Source organism: Dermacentor albipictus, chromosome 1, assembly GCF_038994185.2.
Source record: "Dermacentor albipictus isolate Rhodes 1998 colony chromosome 1, USDA_Dalb.pri_finalv2, whole genome shotgun sequence".
Classification (NCBI taxonomy): Eukaryota; Metazoa; Arthropoda; class Arachnida; order Ixodida; family Ixodidae; genus Dermacentor; species Dermacentor albipictus.
Genome location: NC_091821.1, coordinates 352,957,846 through 352,977,105, shown reverse-complemented (window position 1 = coordinate 352,977,105; position 19,260 = coordinate 352,957,846). Strand labels below are relative to the sequence as shown.

Sequence of the window (19,260 nt, the reverse complement as noted above, 5' to 3'; positions counted from 1 at the left end):
AACCATAGATGCCATGCAACGCAAGAAGTAATTCGATGATTCCTTGCGGAATTGACCAATGACGTAATTAAGCACGTTAAGTAGGCTAGTTGACCACTTGAAATTATATCGCATACGTTCACATTTGACGCGTTCTAAGGCAATTATAATCAAAGTTACCAAGTCGGCTTGTTTTACTGCTCAAAAGTCAAGTTATACCGGCAGTTGACCTTCTTGCATTAAACAAGGGCAATGAAGAAGCATCCAGGGAGCGCATACTAACGAATAAAGAAAGAAAGTACTAGAAGATGCGGCGAGTAAAAGTTTGGTTTATGCCCCGTCCGGGGGTCCCGAGGCCCGCGCGCGCTCGTCGGCCGCCGCAGGTGAATAAGCAGCCAGTTCCGCGTCCAAACAACCACAACCGGCCACGCGCTGACCACGCACAGGGACTTGGTACGCACACGCGCGCTCCCCTGCCAACGGAACGACCCCGTCGCTCCGCGGAACCAACACTGGCAGCGCCCACGCGGTTCCCGGTCAGCGGGTGGCGCTGCTCCGCACAGCTCAAGGGAGCTCGGGCGCACGCGAATGTTCCGCAGGCCGGATACAACACCAAGAAGCGAGGATAGGAGCTTCTTCGAGAAGCGGGGGCGAGAAGAATACTAAAGAACGGAGGAGTTTGCGGCTGATCGTAAAGCTAGGGGGGAGTTGTCATTATTAGGGCCATTAAAAAGGCACCTGGTCCGCTCCGAGGGGGGGTGGTGGTGCCATACGGCCGTCAGCGCGCTTGGCTCGAGAGAGGCCTCTTCCCTGCCGAGCGCTAACGCGGTGCACTGCGGACGGGTGGACCGCGACTGTGTCCGTTGTTGGCTGCGCCGCGCCGAGGTTGGGAGAGAGCCCGCGAGACGGGCAAGGCGTTTTCGCTTTTTCGCTCTTCTGTGGCCTTTCCCGTCCTTTCTTTCTTTCTTTCTTTCTTTCTTCCGAGTTGTGAGGAAGAGACAGAGAGAAAACAAAAACAAGACGTGGGGCATTCCGTGTGCTCTGTGCAGACTGGTGTCCTGAGGTGCAAGGGCCTTTATTTATTTCACATGTGTGTTCTTTTGTTTTTCTTTTTTGCGATCTCCGGTCTTCTTCTGTGGACCTCCAGGTTAACTATTTCACCAGAAGTGCTTGGGTTAACTCGGAGGGTTCGAATCTCGCTCCGGTTCTGCGCAACCGCGCAGCACTCGACGCAGCTCTCACACAATCGGTCCGCAGGGTTCCATGAACTCTGCATGCAGATGAGCGATGGTCTATGACCGGTGCGGTATGGAACGTCGGTACGTCAGGAATGAGGAACCCTTCCTGTCAATATACACCTCTCTCTATACGCTTCCGTACAGGAGGGCTGCGGGCTTTTCGCCACGGCGTTCATCGTTGGTCTGGCGCGTACGCAGTTTTCCCCAGCGTTCTATAGGCTGCTTGTCAGTGCGCGTTGATTGCGAAGCCCTTTATGTTACTGCCGAAAAAAAGGAAGAGGCGTAGAGTAGCCTGCAAGTCGACTTCCAGTACTGTTTAGGGAGACAGCTGCCCCCGCGCAGTAAAAAAAAAGAAAAAAAAGGAGAGAGAGAGAGAGAGAGAGGACCTATTCACTGTCTGAAGCGCCGTGGGATGTCAGCTGCCGTCAATAGAGCTAGCTTGTTTTTTCCGGGTGGATTGTTTCCTTCAATGTAGCCTCATAGGAATGAGAGGATGACGCGTCGCACTTCGGCGGAGCACTTTCCGGCTGTATATCACGTTTTTTTCGTGCGGTGTTTCTGTCGCTATTTTGCTCAATGTCTAAACATGTATTGCGGACCGATCACTGTTGGCGATGCCTTCGCCCCTATACCTTCGTAGTGTGATCATTAAATGAATGATCACGCTACGCAAGACCGGCCTTAGTGGCTTAGTGGTTTTGCAGGAGTCGACAGTAATATGGCCTAGTGGGGCAGTGCAGAAGCTATGTCGATGCTTCGAAGCCCATTATATTCTTATAAGCAATAACTTCAAACAGAGCAAGCAGGCATTAAAAAAAAGCTTGTTTCTCTGTTCTCGAATACACCTCGATGGAGGAACTTGGACGCACGACTAAAAGCGCACAGCTGTATCGTACTCGTCATAGTGAACTCGTGCTCCCAGAACGTAAAGTTCGACAATGGTAGAAGCAATCACATGATTATATTGCAACGTGGTAGTGACACGTGTCAATATGCAAAACTCAGCAGTGTTCATCAAGGGAAACAACACGTCGCATTGAATGTGCAAGAGCGTCACAAGAGGCAACACGCCCTACAATGTACGTGTATCTATTAGTATGCTCACTATTCGCTGTATTGGCTCGCGTTTTTTATCCACAAGCTTTCCTATGTGAGCACGTGGCCAGACGCCAAGGTTACATTGACTTGCCTTCCTTGCCCCGTATGTTGCAGTGGCCCTGCAGCACGCTATGACTTCCCTTACGCTATATATTACACTATATTCCGGAAAAGTTGGAGTGCCGTCATCTCGGTCTGTAAAAGCTGTCGATTTTTAAAGGTAACGACTTATTCGCGGTGCTATACATAGTCGATTTGTATGCACGAAAATGGTTGTACCGACGCGTTCAGTGTTTCACGGTCATGTTAATTTGACGTCACTGGTTACAACACTGAGAAACTGTGCGCAGAACAGCCAAAGATGGCGGTACCCATGAAGCGAAAACAGAACGATTTTATCCAATATGGAAAAAGCACTGAGAACATCAATTCTGGAACTAAAGATTAAGAATTTCTCATGCCTTGGCTTCGTACAAACCTAACACATTCATCACCTTACGAATGCAAGGCAATACAGAATCAAACACATACTTCTGGGTGATTCAGTAGACAGGCAGTGCGTGGGTGCGGGTGCGTGTGTACGTGTGTGTTTCAATTTCCTTTGTCTTCCCTTCGAGTACCTTCTCGCTTTCCTTGCAGTAGGCACCTTTGCCGTTAGTACGTGGCGTACAACCCCACCTTTCTCTCCAAGCTGAGATTGCTTTACCTCCTGTTTTCTGTACACAACTTCGAATCAGTGTCTTGGAGTTACAAGAAAATAGATCTTTCAAGCATCTTCACTACAGGCGGCACGTGACCACGCTTTTCCTACCTCTTAACTGCGCTTTCCGCATTGTACCATATGTACGCACCTTTTATACACTGCATGCCCTCCCGTTTCCCCTGTTGCACAGACGATATGAATGAAGAAGGGAGAAGGCAGCAGATCGTGACGACTCTTCCCGCCGCTCAGCAGACGCAGATAGCGCGGCGTTGCGGCGGCTGCGCGAGTTTAGGCCTAAAAGCGCTCGGAAACAGCGCTCTTCTCCCAGGTGGCGCTGCTCGGACGTGGACCGGTTTAAAGAGCGGCCGATCGCCGCCGCTACAGCTTAATTGCCGAGCGGCCCCCCAGGTGGACGGAGTGGTGTTCGGGGACGACACCTCGGAGAGGGCGCTACTTCGGGGCGGGCTCACATCTCGCGCACGAGGCGGATAATATACGGCGCTCCCGGCGCGCGCGTTCCTCGCACGCATCGCAGGCACCGATGCGCTGTGTAATTAAGCGGTCAGACTTGTGTGCTGAGAAGTGGGCGCGGGTGCACTGGAGGTGGAGGGAGGATGGCAGGGGGGGGGTCTGTTTGGACCAGCTCTCTTCTTTTGCTCTCGCGCCTCTTCATCCTCACGCGAGCAAGCGTGGTGGCACTGCCGCTGGCCGGGCCTCGTTAATGTTACGCACGAACTAGCCGCCAGGGGGCGCTCGTGTAGAGGCGTTTCCGGGACGGCGACACCACCACGTGGCGGGACTGCGGACTAACAGCACGTGGCGATACACGCTGAGCACGTTCGTTCAGCTCTTCTCGTGGTATCTCACCTCTCCTCGGACCTTAAACCGCGCGTGAGACGCTCTAACGAGTCGGCGCGGACGACGGTGATGAAGAAGATAATTACGGTGGCGATGATGATGACGATGATGATGATGGCCTTCTGTTACGAAACTGCTGCGTGAAAGAGCTGGAGTCCCATAAATTTCCGCGCTCGTAGGCGCGGTGTACTGGCACTTAAGCATTTATGGCTCTCCCGTGCATGCTGTACCATAAGCGTAAGATGTGCGGTTAAAGGTAGTTTAGGTGCGTATAATGGGCCTCCTGTTGCATATCCAGCAGTGCGAACGAAGCTTTACACGGAGAGGATGAAAGTTATCATCAATCTGCAGAGTTTCGGAATATCAGTGATGCAGTAGTGCATAGAGTCAGTACGCTGCTCGCGGTCAGCTTGATCACACGCTGAATGAGCAGTGTAATTTTGGTAAAGACCGTGCGAACTACTCTCGTAAAGTTTAGCTTCTACTTCTTTTTCTTCATCTTCTCATCCTTCTTTTCCTCCTCTTCTACTGCTGACGCTTGGAACACGAGGCGAAAAGAAGGCCCTGCAGCCAGTGCCGTTCTTTAAATACAGGGGGCGTAGCCAAGTTTGCTACTTGTATACGGTGGCGGGAAGCTAGATGTCAGAGCACACCTTGAAAATCTAGTAGCAATTATGGTGAGAACATACATCATACAAAAAAGCACTATTAAGGAGAGAAATGATGTCGAAAACTCACTTGACACACCCTTAACATTGGTGCGCTTTTTTTTTTATCTTCCTTTTCTCTTCCATAAGACCTATCTACGACGAAAGCAGGCTGAACACTTAAACTGTTCATGAATATCCGAAAGACACATTTTCACAAATTGTGCCCTGCAACGGTGGTGTAGGGTGTATAGGCGTTTCCGCTTGGTGGCGCAGCAACGCGATTGCAGCTGCACCATTTCTGTATGTACCAGCTTAGTTTTTTTTCTTCTCTCTATTAAAGGGGCACTAAAGAGAAAAATTATTTGGGCCCTATCAGCCAATTGACCTTCCACAATACCAAAAAAAGCCACTGTTGCCGTGACAACAGGTTTGGTACGCCAGATGACACGCACTAACGAAAAGCCGGTGACGACGGCACCTTGATGTTTACGCATCACTCCGACGTGTCGTCATTGATTTTGGCGGCATCTTCTAAGGCATACACAGGTAATTGTTAATCGACAAAAAATGGGCCGCGTACATTGTGTTCTAAAGGATTCAGAGGTTGAGCATGGCAAGTTTTTGGGAACCGTAACACGGCAAACGCGGCCCAAATACAAGAGAACACATTGAAATCCGTGACGTAACACTGACGTATACCTGCGTTGAGCTTTTCTTTTTTTTTTTTTAGAATGAAAACTGAGGCACGAGGCACTTTTCTCGTTAGGATCCTTTGTTAAGTCACCACTGCAACAAAATTCACGCGTCTTTTGCCTCGCACCTTTCCCTCCCACTTTGCGTGTGTGACACGCGTGTGTGCGTGCGTATGTGTGGGCGTGCGGACGGCCAGTATATACTCATGTGTTTACGCATCCGAACATGCGACACTGTTGATAGTATTGCTTCGAGACAATACACTTAATATGGATGCTCGAGGGTGCGAAGCGTCCTTTTTTGCAAAGCGGAAAGATGCGAGGGTCTTTTACATATATGCACACGGTAATACATCACCGTGAAGGCAATTTTATTTACGGTGCATCCTTCTGAATTACGAAATGAGCAAGATAATAAAGCATGCTGAAGTGATGACTGCGATGCGGTTGGGAGCGGCTGTTTGCGCACATAAATGAAGGCCTTCGAACCATTTCATGACTGAGTGGCATAGCTCTGAGCGGCCGTAACTGTCTGCGTTCTTTTCGGTCTCTACAAGTGTACCAGTACACCGTCCAAGCGACAGCGTTAAGGGCGCTGTGTCCCAGAAAATCCGGTGTCGGCGTCCATGGGAGCAAGGATTTCCGTATATATTTTGGCATTTGTACAGGCCACGCCTTGCAATATGGCATGCGGTTATTCGGGTTATACTGCCACACCAATCTAGGACTAAGGTTGCTCACACCTTGTCTTACGTTCTTGACAACGTTATTCCTCGGAATTTTGTGAATGACAGCCCACAAACAAATATCAGGAAACAAAGCACCGACACCGCATGCTTTCTATCTTAAATCTTGTCGGACCAAAATATTAGAAGCACGAAGCAATTACAGAAACCGGAAAATGAGGTAATGTCTTGGCGCGGTTGTGCACAAGTTCCGGGAAAGCCCACACAAGAGGCCGCGTTGAAAGCTCGCCTTCGTGCATATATCGCTCGCCGCCAGCATTTCTCGGCAAACGTTGTATACGGTTACATAGCAGCAGTTGTCGGGGCGCGTGAGAAGCAGTCAGGGATCTTTGAATGCTATCGCGTTCCACTCTTAAGGGTGAAGCTTAAGCGCCTTCCAATTATTAGCACTCGTCTTAAGCGTGCATAAATGCACCGTTGTTCGCTTGCACACCTCCCTGTGCGCAAGCAAAGTCTGCGGTGGCACCAAACGACAAAGCGGCGTCCCCCTATCGGCAACCCAGTGAAAGTCTGACAGAGCGGAAAATTGGCGACCTTATTAATCGAGGGAATCTGTATGGTACGCAACGTTTCGCTACTGTATACGTGTGTTGAACTGTGTGGCGTACCGGTGCTTGTACTTGAGAACATACACGGGGTGTGCCCTGTGATTTCCGAACCAGAGGAGTCGCTCTATATTGGTGATTCACTGCTACGAGAATTGTACAGGGAAGCAGATATGAAAAAAAAAAATCTAGGACCGCTAATAGTACGAGCGCCGTTATTTTGCCTGCTACAGTATTTATCATTTGTTGTGATTTATTTCATTTGTTTGCTCTTTAAAGGTGCGGTGGCATTCCATAAGAAAGGGGAAAAGGGGGTGGGGGCTTCATTCTATGTGAAAATATTTTTAAAAAACACACATTTTCGAAAGTAGCAAGATGGTGCCTTTGGGTAAATTGATACGCACCAACGAGAAATAAAAAAGGAGGTACGTTCTACAGGAAGCAGCCAGAAATCAGGTACATTACATCACTCCTTGTGTACCTCTTCCATATTTCCACGGGAAATACGGCAGCCGCATTTTCCTTTCCGTTAGCGTGCGACAAGAACTGGCATAACACGTTGCACATATCACCGTGCATATGCACCTCTCCCATATGCGCGAACCCTGCGTGGGGTGAGTGAAGAGCTTGCCCACTGTCTGCGCGTACAGAGGCGCCCCGAGTGACAACACGGACGTTTTATTGCCCCCAGGCTTTACAGCGGCGGAGCCTCGACCGGATGATGACTGCGGCGTGTCGCGGGACAGCTCGTATATAGGCAGGCCTGTGCTGAAGCGCGCTTGTTCCGTTCTCGAGCCGGCGTCAAAGCAGGCGTACTACGCACGGTGTTTGTGCTTCCCAAGGGTGTTTAGGTGAAATGCGGGGGGAGGGCGGAAAGGGGGGGGGTGCAAGCACGGACAGCCCACCAGTCGCGAAGCACACCGCGCTCGCAGGGTCCGCCCCAAAAGCACACACGCGCCAGTGCGTGCACAAGGGGCACCCCGCCCACAGCGCAAACTCGCCGTTTCCTGCGCGCACACCGTGGGTCTTGCTCGCTTGCCAGACACGGACCCTCTCCCTTCTTTTTTTTTCTTCTTTTTTCGTTTTTGCGAGATCCCGTTCGTGCCGAAAGCCTGGTCGAGGCAGCGATGGTGGGCGACCATCGGCTTCTGCCCGTTAGCGAGCACTTCTCCCCCTCTCGATTCCTCTTTTGTCTGAGCTCATTTCTGCGCTTTCCGAGGACAGTTGCGTGAGTCTGTACGCGTGCACGTGCTATACGTGTACACACGTTTACACACGTTTACTCCGCGTTCCTGAGCGCTCACTTTGCTCCTCGTTGTTTAGTTTTCTTTCTCGTTTTTCGTCGGCGAGCAGGATGTGAATCGTGGTCTGCTCGGCGGGTGTGCGACTTATCGCCTTGGCGCTCCAGGTGACTATTTATTCATTTACGCCAGGCGTGTTGGTTCTACTCCGCAGTTCACGACGGCTAATGTCGATGACGCTGCGGTGGTGCGTCAGTTATGAATGTTGTATCCGAGGCGGCTCACATGATGTCTATTTCTGCCCCTGATAGAGCATCTGAACTGATCCAAAGCCGGGGGAAAAAAAATAAAGGAACAAGAGCTTCATGTAACCTCGGTATTGGATCCTAAGCTTGAATAGACCAAGCGGCATTAGTGCCGTTGACATATTAGCATGCAGTGATTGCTGATGTAGGGTCTTTTGAGCTGCATTCGTGGTGCCACTGTCACGGTGCCGTATACTCGTATAATAACACCTCGGTAATGATCATCGCCAAGTTGTCGTGTTGCCACAAATGTATTTTTTTAAATAAACAAAGGAAGGCGATTGAGCCGGTACAACTTGGACGTGTGCACGTCTCCAACGACGTGCAACACCAGAAGATCCTGGTATTTTATTTATTTATTGTCTGCGATGACATAACTACTACAATAGTCCGTACGTTATCGACAGCACCATTTCAGGCCCTTGTGTCGTGCAGGCAAAATAAGATCTTTACAAGCAGAGCACCGAGAGACAGCAGCGCCCTTGCGCCTGTTGTGGGCGGGAGAAAGCAGGCACCGATGGTCAGTGAAGCTAAGCCAAACCAATGACACGAAACGAAACACATAACGCAGTAGTACAGCTATTGTAGCCACGATGGTATACGAGGATGATGATTACTACGCCACTCGATGTTTGCACCTGCGAAGCGTTTGTGACTGTCACATCTTCGCGCAGGCTGCCGCGAGACGGCGTTCGTGTACGCGGTGACCAGCGCGGGCGTGGCGCACGCCGTGTCGCGGGCGTGCAGCGAAGGCGCCATCGACACCTGCACCTGCGACTACCGGCAGCGGGGTCCCCCCTCGGGTCTCGACTGGCAGTGGGGCGGCTGCTCGGACAACGTCCACTTCGGCTACAAGTTCGCGCGAGCCTTCGTCGACGCCGCCGAGAGGGGAAGGGACCTGCGGTTCGTCATCAACCTGCACAACAACGAGGCCGGAAGGCTGGTACGTTCATCTGCCGCGCGAGCATGCAGGCATCGAGTGCGCAGAATGCCGGATCCTCTTGTTGTTGTTGTTGTTGTGGCTTTTTCGTAAGTGATGCCACGTACGCTTGCAGTCATCTTTGATTTTCAATTATTTAAAATGTCGTCTAGTCAAGGGCTTCAACAGCGCTCTTTAAGCAACAAAAGTATGAAGTGTACCTGAAATGTAAGACCGTCGTCATTAAAGGTCACGCCGTGTGTGTTGGCCGAGGTGCAAATGACAACCTGTTCTGGTGTCGGTGATGTAATGATTTTATCGCCCGTGCAAGATTTGCGATATTGCACGTCACAATGTCCGCGATTAACTCAAATTTGTTGCTTAAACTGAAGTATACTTATGCTAGATTAAATCTATACGCGACACAATTTTCAGATAAATCTCAGAGGACGAACTTTTCCACTGATCTTTTGGCGTAGTTGCTCTAGGTATCATATAACTAAGCACGGCTATACCAGAGCCAAGCGTTGGTGGCCGCGTGAATTCGTCGCATGCTAGAGAGTGCCGCTAGACTGACCGACCTAACTTGGTTTATCTAGCATCTAACAAAAATGTAAGATATTTCATGCTGCGTAAAAGGATGCTTGCCACTAAAATTTAGTGAATCTTGATAGTTAGGCTTAGTTAACCTTACTGCTTAGCCTAACTGTCTCCTTTTGAAAGCTTACTTGATTTGCAACTAACTGTCCCACAACAACATTAGTAGCTCAACATTAGTAGCTGGACATACCAATGAATAAATGATCGGGTAATTGGTGTCTTAGTGGCAATAATAAAATTTGACCAACTATATACTGCACCAATTTGTAGTGCAATTGCAGTACAAGGGTGTTTTGCATTCTACCCCCGTCTGAAAGTGAAATTAGCGCTCGTCTTCCTTCCTCTTTTGCCTGCTTTGTCTGGTTCCGCGCTGTGTGACGAAATGGAGCAGCAACTAGCCCTCTCTTATGTCTGACTGAATGCCGGGAATTGAACGAGTAGGTTAGCGAATTGGCAATTCAGCATGCCGTTTTAGCCCAAAGCTGTTAACACACCGCTTACACACACGGTCACTCGGATAAAATGGCTATCCTGGCAATATCTCATAAGACCTAATTGATTGGAGGTAGACTATCGTACAAACAAGGACATCGTTTGTCGTGGTAACATCAATCATAAAAGAAAGAAGGTCACCGGCTTTAATGCGAATTTGGAGTGCAACTGTTTAGGTGTTTTGAATTCGCGAAATCTTGTGGCAAAGAACTTGATTCTGAACGACAGGGTCCTCACGGAGGCGGCGCTGAGCATCTGCCCGGGCAACTCGTTTAGCAGCGCAGCGGCATGCAGACGAAGCACTTCCACACCGGTTGCGTCGCTCATTGTTCAGTAAGAAAGCGTGAACATGGGAAAGCGTGACTCGCGCTGAGCGCATTCTCTAGCGGTGGCGGCGCAGGCAAAGTGGCGCATGTGCCGTGGTTCCAAAGCCCGCGTCAGCGCTTCGTTTCCATGTAAGGTATCGGCAGACGCGCTCGCCGCATGCCTGGCCGCCGCCGTGGAGCCCGTCTCGTGCGGCACTCCGCTTTTCTTCCCGCCCTTTCGCCACAATATTGTCACGTGGTAGTGACGGTGAAGAAAGAAGCAATAACACAGTAGCAATACTGTGAACGAGAAAACTAACTTTTATTGGGCGAACCTGTGCCCACAAAAACAGGCTACACTTATAGCACAACGATAGCGGCGAACACGGTCGGCGATCGTCGGAAAAACTGATCAGCGGGTCAAGCGCGTCGGCTTTTATAGATCAGTCGTCGAATGTTCCAGATTATCTGATGGGACCCGCGTGTCTTCCACAAAGTTCTACACCATTCGTGTCACGCGATGAAATCTGATAACACAAGGTTCGGCGACAACAGACACGCGGATAGAAGCATCGGTAACTTTCCAGAAACTTCGGATACATGCAAGCGCGTCCCGCGCTGCGCGATAAGATTTGTTAGGCGGTGAAACCTGGTCGCCCGATGAATATAAATACACGTGTCAATATCCTCCTCCTCCGCTGCCCTCCTCACGCTCCCTCTGCACCCTCCTCCTCCGCTTTCCCCCCTCACGCTCTCTTCTCCCTCGCCGTCTTTCATCCGCCGCTGCGCTCCGCGTTCGCTCTTTCGTCCTTCGCTTTGCTCGTTCGCTCGGATGCGTCGAGATACGAAGCCGAGGACGCTGACGCTCAACGCAGGAACGGGCACCTAAGAGGCGCGCTCTAAAGAAACACAAAGAGCTGTAGTCGTATGGAAGGCGAGCATGACAATTTGGCTCAATTTAGGTAATTTTGTTACAATGTATACCTCTCGAAAGTGTATGTATACCTATATACCCCAAAAAGTGGATGAGAAAACGGCACCGCCGTGGTAGCTAAATTGGTAAGAGCATCACAAGCGTAATGCGAAGACGTGGGTTGGTTCCCCACCTGCGGCCAGGTGCTTTTTCATTCGTTTTCATTTCGATAAATTTATATTTTCTTTAAATAACTTAAAGGTACAAGTAACTTTCCCTATGCTGTCCTTAGTGTCCTTGTTCGTTGGCTTCTTATGATATGACTGTATATATATATATAAACATGGTTGAGCAACGGAGTACAGGAAGCATGGAGAACGTGGGAGCAGGTCACAAAAGTTGTGTGCTGCAACTTTCAAGCAGATTCCGGACCATTCAAGAAGGCAGGTTGACAAAATCACGATAAGGATAGCAACGATTTGCGAAATCGAACTTGCTCCAAGGAACTCAAAGCGTTGAGGCGACGTGATTGGCCGAAGTGAGCGTGCCAAAATGATTTCGCGCAATGACAAGGAGAGATAGTGCTCAGAACGACTGCAACATGCGAACGTGCATGTTCGCGGTGTCGCGGACGTCAATATAAATACTCGGGATATAAGACTGAAATGGTTTGCCTACACCATTAGAATATAAAGACCCACATTGGACTGAAGGCAATGGAGATTGTCTTTATAGGGCAAGGAAAATAAGAATAGCCCGCAGGGGAATATTTCTAAGAATAGCCCGCAGGGCAATATTGAGCAACAGCAAAAAACTCACGAAGCATCGGATGACTGATGGGGATAAAAAAGGGGGGATACAGGTGGCCGAAGCAGCCCCACCAAAGGCGAAGTGCCACCGTCGACCGGTTCTTGCGTGTGGGGCAAATAGGGCGCATTTCCGAATATATCGGCGAAAAAAGAATGAGGGCAGAGCGGGCTATAAACCCTGAAGGCACGTCACGTCCCTGCGATACCGTCCACTGCACTTGCAGCGCAGAGTCAGGGAAGGATACAGTTCCACAGCGACAGTCACCAAACTTCGACGAAATGTGTCCCAGGGCAGCCCTTCTATAACGACGCTATCCTATCTTCATAAGTGCCGGTGTGACGGCGAAGCTCGTTCGGAACCAGGCCAGGGCTGCGCGCCGCAGCGCTGTCGTCGACAGCGCAACGACTGCGTTGTGCGCAACCAGTGGACAGGTTTCTGTGCCCCGGTGTGCCTTCTTCACACTCGCCGTGAGCGCGCGGCCGGGGCAGTATATAACACAGCGCACGTACCGACTGCGGTGGCGGCTGCTCGGCAGGGTGACTCCAAATGGGGGCTCTTTAGGCGCCCCCCCTCTCGCGCCACGAGGCCATGAAGAATCGCGGATTGGGTTTCGGAAGCGAGGCCCCGTCCGAAAGCGCAGACTGGCGAACCCCCCGCGGACTTGCCGACCGCCGAGGGCCAGCGGCGGCCATAACTCAATGTGTCACCGAAATCCTGCTCCCGGGTGGCTCTTGCCCACTCGCATCTCGGCCGTCTTCGGACTCTCTCGCCCCACGTGCTCCCACATCTTCTTCTTTTTCTTTCCCTTCACTCAAGACTTTGCGCGCTCTTTAATATTGCGTCTTTCTGGTTCTCTTATACGTCCCTGACAGCTTTCTTCTTCTTTATTCTTTTTTTTTTCTTCTGAACGAAGACGCAGCGGGAAGAAGCACTCGGTCTTGTTTTGCTGACTCCCCGGGCTCGCTCCTTCGTCGTCGTTCACCAGGTTGCTACTCTCCCTCGCACGACACGGAGTCGCTAAATTGAAGAGACTCTATCGACGCGGCGGCTGGCCGCGATGTGGTGAGGAAGAAGGGAGACAGCGCAGGCTATAGAAATGGTCCGGAGGAGGTGGAAGGGGACGGGGCGGCTGCTGGACTCGGTGGTATTGGGTTCTCGGCGCTGTATTTTGGCGTGCATATGCGGGCGCACATCGCCGCGCCGTCGCGGAGAGAAAGAACGAGAGAGCGCACCTTGGGACCGAAGCAGAGGAGGCCACCTTTCCTGCTTTCGCGACGGACGGTAAGACGCGCGAGGAACGCTTCGGGCCCGAGTGCACAGGATGCGCAGGAGGGGGGGAGGGGGCAAGCGAAAGGAATGCGATACAGAGTCTTTCATTTTTGTCTTCTCCTTACCGCCACCTTTGCTCTTTCTTTTATCTTCCATTCCGGGGAGGAGCTGTCGCTGACCTTTCCTTGTCCCGAGCACTTGTATGGCTGTATCCCTCCATCCCACTACCTCTCTGTGGTCATCTTGTAGTCGATGACAAGCGTTGCGTAAGTGGTTGTGTGGGTGGGAGTAATGCGTCTTCCTCGACTGCGACGTGTTGTCGCTGGATTCTTTCTTTCCTCCCTTGCTTTCCGTTCTCCCCTCTATTTCTGCCCTCTCGTTTTTCGTACTTTCTTTCTTCGCTAGCTTCATTTCTAACCTTGGAATCTTTCGGAGCGGCGAGTCCACGGTATAGGAGCTCTGGAAGTAGACCTGCAGATAACTAAGTGGCGGAGCTGTGGTCTTCGTGGGGGACCTTATGGGTCTCCGAGACCCCCTTATACGGCTAACTTGACAAAACAGCTCTTCGGTTGTGTCGAGCCTGTGTCAGCGTCTGTCCCATTCGCGTTTTCTTTTATCGGCGAAGCGTTACCTCGCGACCTGAGCTTCGTTAATGGCCGGCCGTATGACTGATAGCGGCGTAGCCCCGGCCACGGGGTGGCCCTCCTCCCGTCCCTGTCGTGATTGATGCGATGCACGAGAAACGGATGCGTGCGACGCCTATTCGCTTTTTTTCTTTCTCTCTCTTTCTTTCTCTCTATGACTTGTTCTGCGTCGAGTACACCGGATTGCGTCGTAACGCGCTTTGAGAATGGCTCTCCTCGACTGTGCGTAGTCTGGACGCGTTGTGGTGTTCTATGTTTGATGGGAAAGACAAGGCTGCCGCCCGCAGCGAACATCGTCTCTTTTGCCTTATCGCAGTAGAAGCAGATATGTGTGCTGCTGGTTGGGCATTCCGGGCATGTCGAAGCGTGCAGCAAGTTCGGAGTATTGTACAAGGTAAGCATCCTCCGGGGAATCTACGGAGGATGCGAATGACTTGTTTTATTCAGCACGCAGTGGGGTTGTTACTCTTTCTTATCGTGAAGAAAAGTTAGGAAATGAGACAAGTACATTTCATTAAGCCTGTTCGTTTCTACCTTTGCAGCCATATGATGAACAGGTACCCTGCCCCCAGCCCTTTCCTAATGAAGGAGAAAGAACTGGGATAGTTGCTTGACTATTTAAATAACCAATGACCTAATTACCCTTGTACGTCGGTATTAAAGTTACATTGCGTGCTTAGGACACTATGAGTTTACTCAGTGCAAATAAATTACTTTAAGATCGAAAAGCACAGTGTGACTTCGCTGGGTAGGTAAGCAACTGCAATGACACCGTAATTACTATGAAACGGTAAACGATGCATTTCTATCTTTATCAGTGCGCTCAGGGAAGCATAATTGGCTATGACTTCTAGTGACTGGAACAGTTGAAACGGCTTAAACATAAAGCAAAAAAAAAATAAAATTAAAACACGAGCTTGCAGCATCTAGCTTTAACGGTGACAGAGACATGGAGGTGCCTTGTCACTGTCGCACAAGCTCTTACCACGAGACATGGCCTCCAACATTGGGCGGCGCGCGCGTCTGCCAGTCTTATGCGTTAGGACTACAGTTACTGTGCGTCAGGGTTCTCAGACATGCTGCCCCTGGGCCAACTGAACACCACCTAGACTGAACATTATAGAAAAGAAAATGTCTAGGTGTTGTTGGCCCACTGCGACTGTGTCACTCTCGATGTGGATGAAGCTATGGTCAGTTGCTTCTGTCCACGAAGACAATACAGTGCGGTCTGAATGGGATTGCGTGTGATGCAACGTATGTTACACGCTTGATGTGAGTTTCGGTAAACTTACTGCACTTGGTGCCTGTGAAATCCTGCTCTGTATATAACTGCACGTAGTGAGGCCCAGCGTGCGCGTCGAGCAAAGAGGCCCGCGGAGGCGCCCTCGTGAGGCTGGCGAAAGAGGCTGACCTGTCGATCCGTCTTCTCCCCCCTTGCAGCAGGTGACGACCGAGACGCGGCGCGAGTGCAAGTGTCACGGCATGTCCGGCAGCTGCACGGTGAAGACGTGCTGGATGCGGCTTCCTTCCTTCCGCGACGTGGGCAACCAGCTGAAGGAGCGCTTCGACGGCGCCTCGCGGGTGCTGCTCAGCAACCAGGGCAACATCCGGGGCTTCCGGGGCCGGCGGCGCAAGGGGCAGCCGCGCTCGTTCCACCTGAAGCCCTTCTACCCGGACCACAGGCCGCCGTCGCGCAAGGACCTCGTGTACTTCGAGAACTCGCCCGACTTCTGCGTGCCCAACGCGCGGCTCGGCGTGCACGGCACCCGCGGCCGCCACTGCAACGAGTCGTCGGCCGGCGTGGACGGCTGCGAGCTCATGTGCTGCGGCCGCGGCCACCGCACCGAGGTCCGCGAGGACCTGGAGCGCTGCGCCTGCACCTTCCACTGGTGCTGCCAGGTCAAGTGCAAGGTGTGCAAGGTTCGCCGAACCGTCCACACGTGTCTGTGAGCGACCCGCCGCCGCTGCCGAAACACCGGACACGAGAAGTGCGCGGCTGACACGCTGAGTCACCAGAGCGCTTTGGCGCATAACGCTCTGCAGTTACCGTCCGGGGCACTTTCCGCTTTACGAATGCCAGCTCAGCCTCGCCAGGTGCATGTTCGGTGGTGCTTAGCTAGCCTGTGCAGAGCTGATTGGTGGCCGAAGCGGTGCCAGTGAAGGTGAAGCTGTAGCTGTTTTCTAAAGCACTCTATTCGTGCGGACTGGTCGGTACATGAAATGGAGGGTGCAAGGCTTGCCTTGGCAGGTTTATATGTTTCAAGGCCGCGTCGAGAGAGCACGTTGCAAAACAGACGCTCTCGTAACAGACTTCTTCTCATCTTGATCATCTGGTCTGCGTGCCACCGCGTCCTCCAACGTGTATCCGTGGACCTTCGCACGGTAAACTACAGTTCATAGTACATCGACGGACGAAATGACCCCGTGTGACTTTGCGGCGACGTCTTCTGAACTTGGTGGATCTCTATCGCCGGAGGTGACCGTCTTGTAGTGCCCCGGGAACTGCTGGGAAGTGGGAGGCGCTCCTTCGCACCTTCGCTTACGCGCACGGCCGCTTGAAGTTCGAGCGCTCTCAAACTGTTCTCGTCAATAGGACTTGCCAATTGTACGACGAGTGAACGCGCGTCCCTCGCGCAGCGTTTGTCGACGGACCTTGCCGGTGAGCTGTGGTGAAATGCGGCTGTCCTGATTGAGAGTGCGAGACGAGAATTCGGTGACAGCCTGTGTTTATAATGGACCGAGTTATGTAAATTGTGAATAAGGTGTTTCCTACAGGGGCACTGGGTAAGAGTTTGGAAAGTGCTTTCTTCTTCCCTCCTGCTCGCCACACGTAAGCACTCGCGTAACAAATTGTCAAGCAAGGGATAATGTGCCATTCGTTTATGCCTATACATAGGATGCCCTGCTTCCGCTGAAAGATAACTTGTTTTGTGAGTACACAGCCAGTTGAAATGTTGAGGATGCACAAGGCGTGCTTCGCGATTCTTCATCGGACCATTTTCTATATATACGAAACTGAGAAAGACAACTGTTTACGTGGGCACTGAGAATTAGTTTCGACAGATTGGGAAAGTTTCAGGCACAGCAAATGGGTTAACCTCATCGGGAACAGCACCTGGGTAATGGCGGAAAAACACACACAAGAAAAGCGACAAACGCATGGCAAGACCTTCTTCGTATGCGTGCACTCAAAGATGCCACGAATTTCGATTGCACTTTCTGGCGGATAAAAAATTGAGCTGTATTCATTAACAAAGTACTTATGCTAGGACTGTTCCCAAGAGTAAATACCGACTAATCGGCATATGGGAAGTATTACTGTCGAAGGTGGCCGGCTAATAGCAAACAGCATTTACGTACGAGAACCGTCGTGAATTTGGCGCCTGTCTATCAAATAAAAAAAATAAAGAGCACACTACATTCTATTTTAAGCGTATAATATACGTACTAATCTTTGGAAGCTTCTTCTCCACAAGAAAGACCAAAATGCAAGGAACTGTTGTTTGTGACGTCAGGCTAATCTTACCGGTACCGTAATTTAAACGTGATGTTTAAAAAAAGGAAAGTCATTTTGTGCCCTAGTAAACAACCTCTCCCCGCTAAAGAATCAAAAAGAAAGTATTCTGAGAGGTTACTCTGTGGATGTGAACTGCTCTAAATGTCCCTCTTTAGTGTGCCTTTAAAACATGCCGTACCAGAGCTTGCGCAAACCAAAACACTGAAAGAGAAGTGGAGCTTTTTTTATTCCCTCTCCTTTTGTTATTTTTTTTTTTTCGAGCAGCTAAATGCGCGAGCCACATGCAACATCTCAGGATAGAGCAACACTTGTAGACAGATATTATCGTGCGTGCGAGGATTTATACCGACCTCCACGTGACAATGTTTCGCGTTATCTGGGCCTGTACTTCCTCTCTTTTTATTTTTTCCTTAGAGATATTTATCGGCGACGTTGGCAAATCACGTCTTAGTGCTCTACGTATACGAAGAAACAAAATATTGAACACGAGAAATGGCGCTCGAGGAGCTCAAACGAGATGCTAGCAGGTGGGCGAGTGGTGATCCATTGTTGTGAGCAATTTGCTGTGCGCATCCCTGAGAAGCGCGCCACCAGCGAACCTTGCTGTGAAGTGTCCTTCCTACTTGAGCGTGCTCACCAGTGAAGCGTGCTTTACCAGAAACTTCGCTACGTAGCATGCACTGTTCGCGCGATAGAATCAAATCGTGTACGTCTGAGGTGTTCGATGGCTTGTTGCTATTTCCCGTTTAGATTGAACCGCAGTTATCAGCTAGCGGCTATCGCACATTGCGGGGAAATGTTTAAAGGCGGGCTGACGGGCGCGAACTGACTGGTGCAGTTCGAGAGACCTATTTAAGCAGTGCAGAATATCATTACTCGGATGCATGCGCGTTAACTTATTATTATTATTATTACTATTATTATGAATATACTATGTACATACTCAATATGATCATTCAGCTCTCTCTTTTCTTTACATGCTTTCAGAACGCTACGTAGTCGTCCTCACTCATCTTCTTTTATTACTATTATTTTTTTATTTTTTATAGCAGCATGGACATTATGATTGTGTGCTCGCCAACACCTTTCCCGATAAAATAGAGGGGTCAAAGGAATTGGTTACGATAACAGTACACTCCTCAAATGTCCGAAGCAAGTACCGCTTGCCTCATACATGGGAGCGTAATAGTGTTCAGTTACCATGCACATGCAGCATTGGCCCATAACCTTTAAGACTGGCAACGATAAATCCCGAACACATCAAGGGTCAGCTCTGATTATGCGCTGATCAAGTGACGATGTGACAAGTTTAAGTTGAGGTGAAACTGCATCCTCAGTTCAGGCGATAACAATGAAGGCGAAGCTAGATGCAGCACCCAATGATGCGAATTACTCATAAGAGGCGGCGTCAGGTAAGCCATAAAAGTGCCACTCGAGAGGCCTGGTTATCTATATATATGTTCCAGTAGCAGGTAACATGTAACAAAATTAGGTATTTCTTTGTAATCGCATAAAATTAATTTGTTTATCATAGTCAGCGCGCTGTGCATCCCTTTTTCACCCCCCCCCCCTCTCTTATTTCTTACTGTTTGGCATAGGTCCTTCAGAGACGTATACTTCGTTTCTTCAGTCGATCGGTGAAAGGATGAATCCATCAATCAGTCAATTACTCAATCAATTTTTTTTTCTGTTGTGGCAGATTTATTTATTTTGAACAATGCGTTTTTCGCCCGTGC

General features: G+C 50.4%; 1 protein-coding gene across 2 annotated transcripts in view; it reads left to right on the top strand.

The window, feature by feature from the left end:
* Positions 1–17,379, top strand: part of LOC135918561 (protein Wnt-1-like) — a 60,921-nt gene extending 43,542 nt beyond the window's left edge. For both annotated transcript variants that reach the window (XM_065452170.2, XM_065452169.2), the window contains exons 3-4: positions 8,730–8,998; positions 15,448–17,379. In XM_065452170.2, the coding sequence (XP_065308242.2) occupies positions 8,730–8,998; positions 15,448–15,957 (779 nt within the window). In that variant the 3' untranslated portion in view covers positions 15,958–17,379. The remainder of the gene's footprint in view (positions 1–8,729; positions 8,999–15,447) is intronic.
* The last annotated feature ends 1,881 nt before the right edge of the window (positions 17,380–19,260 follow it).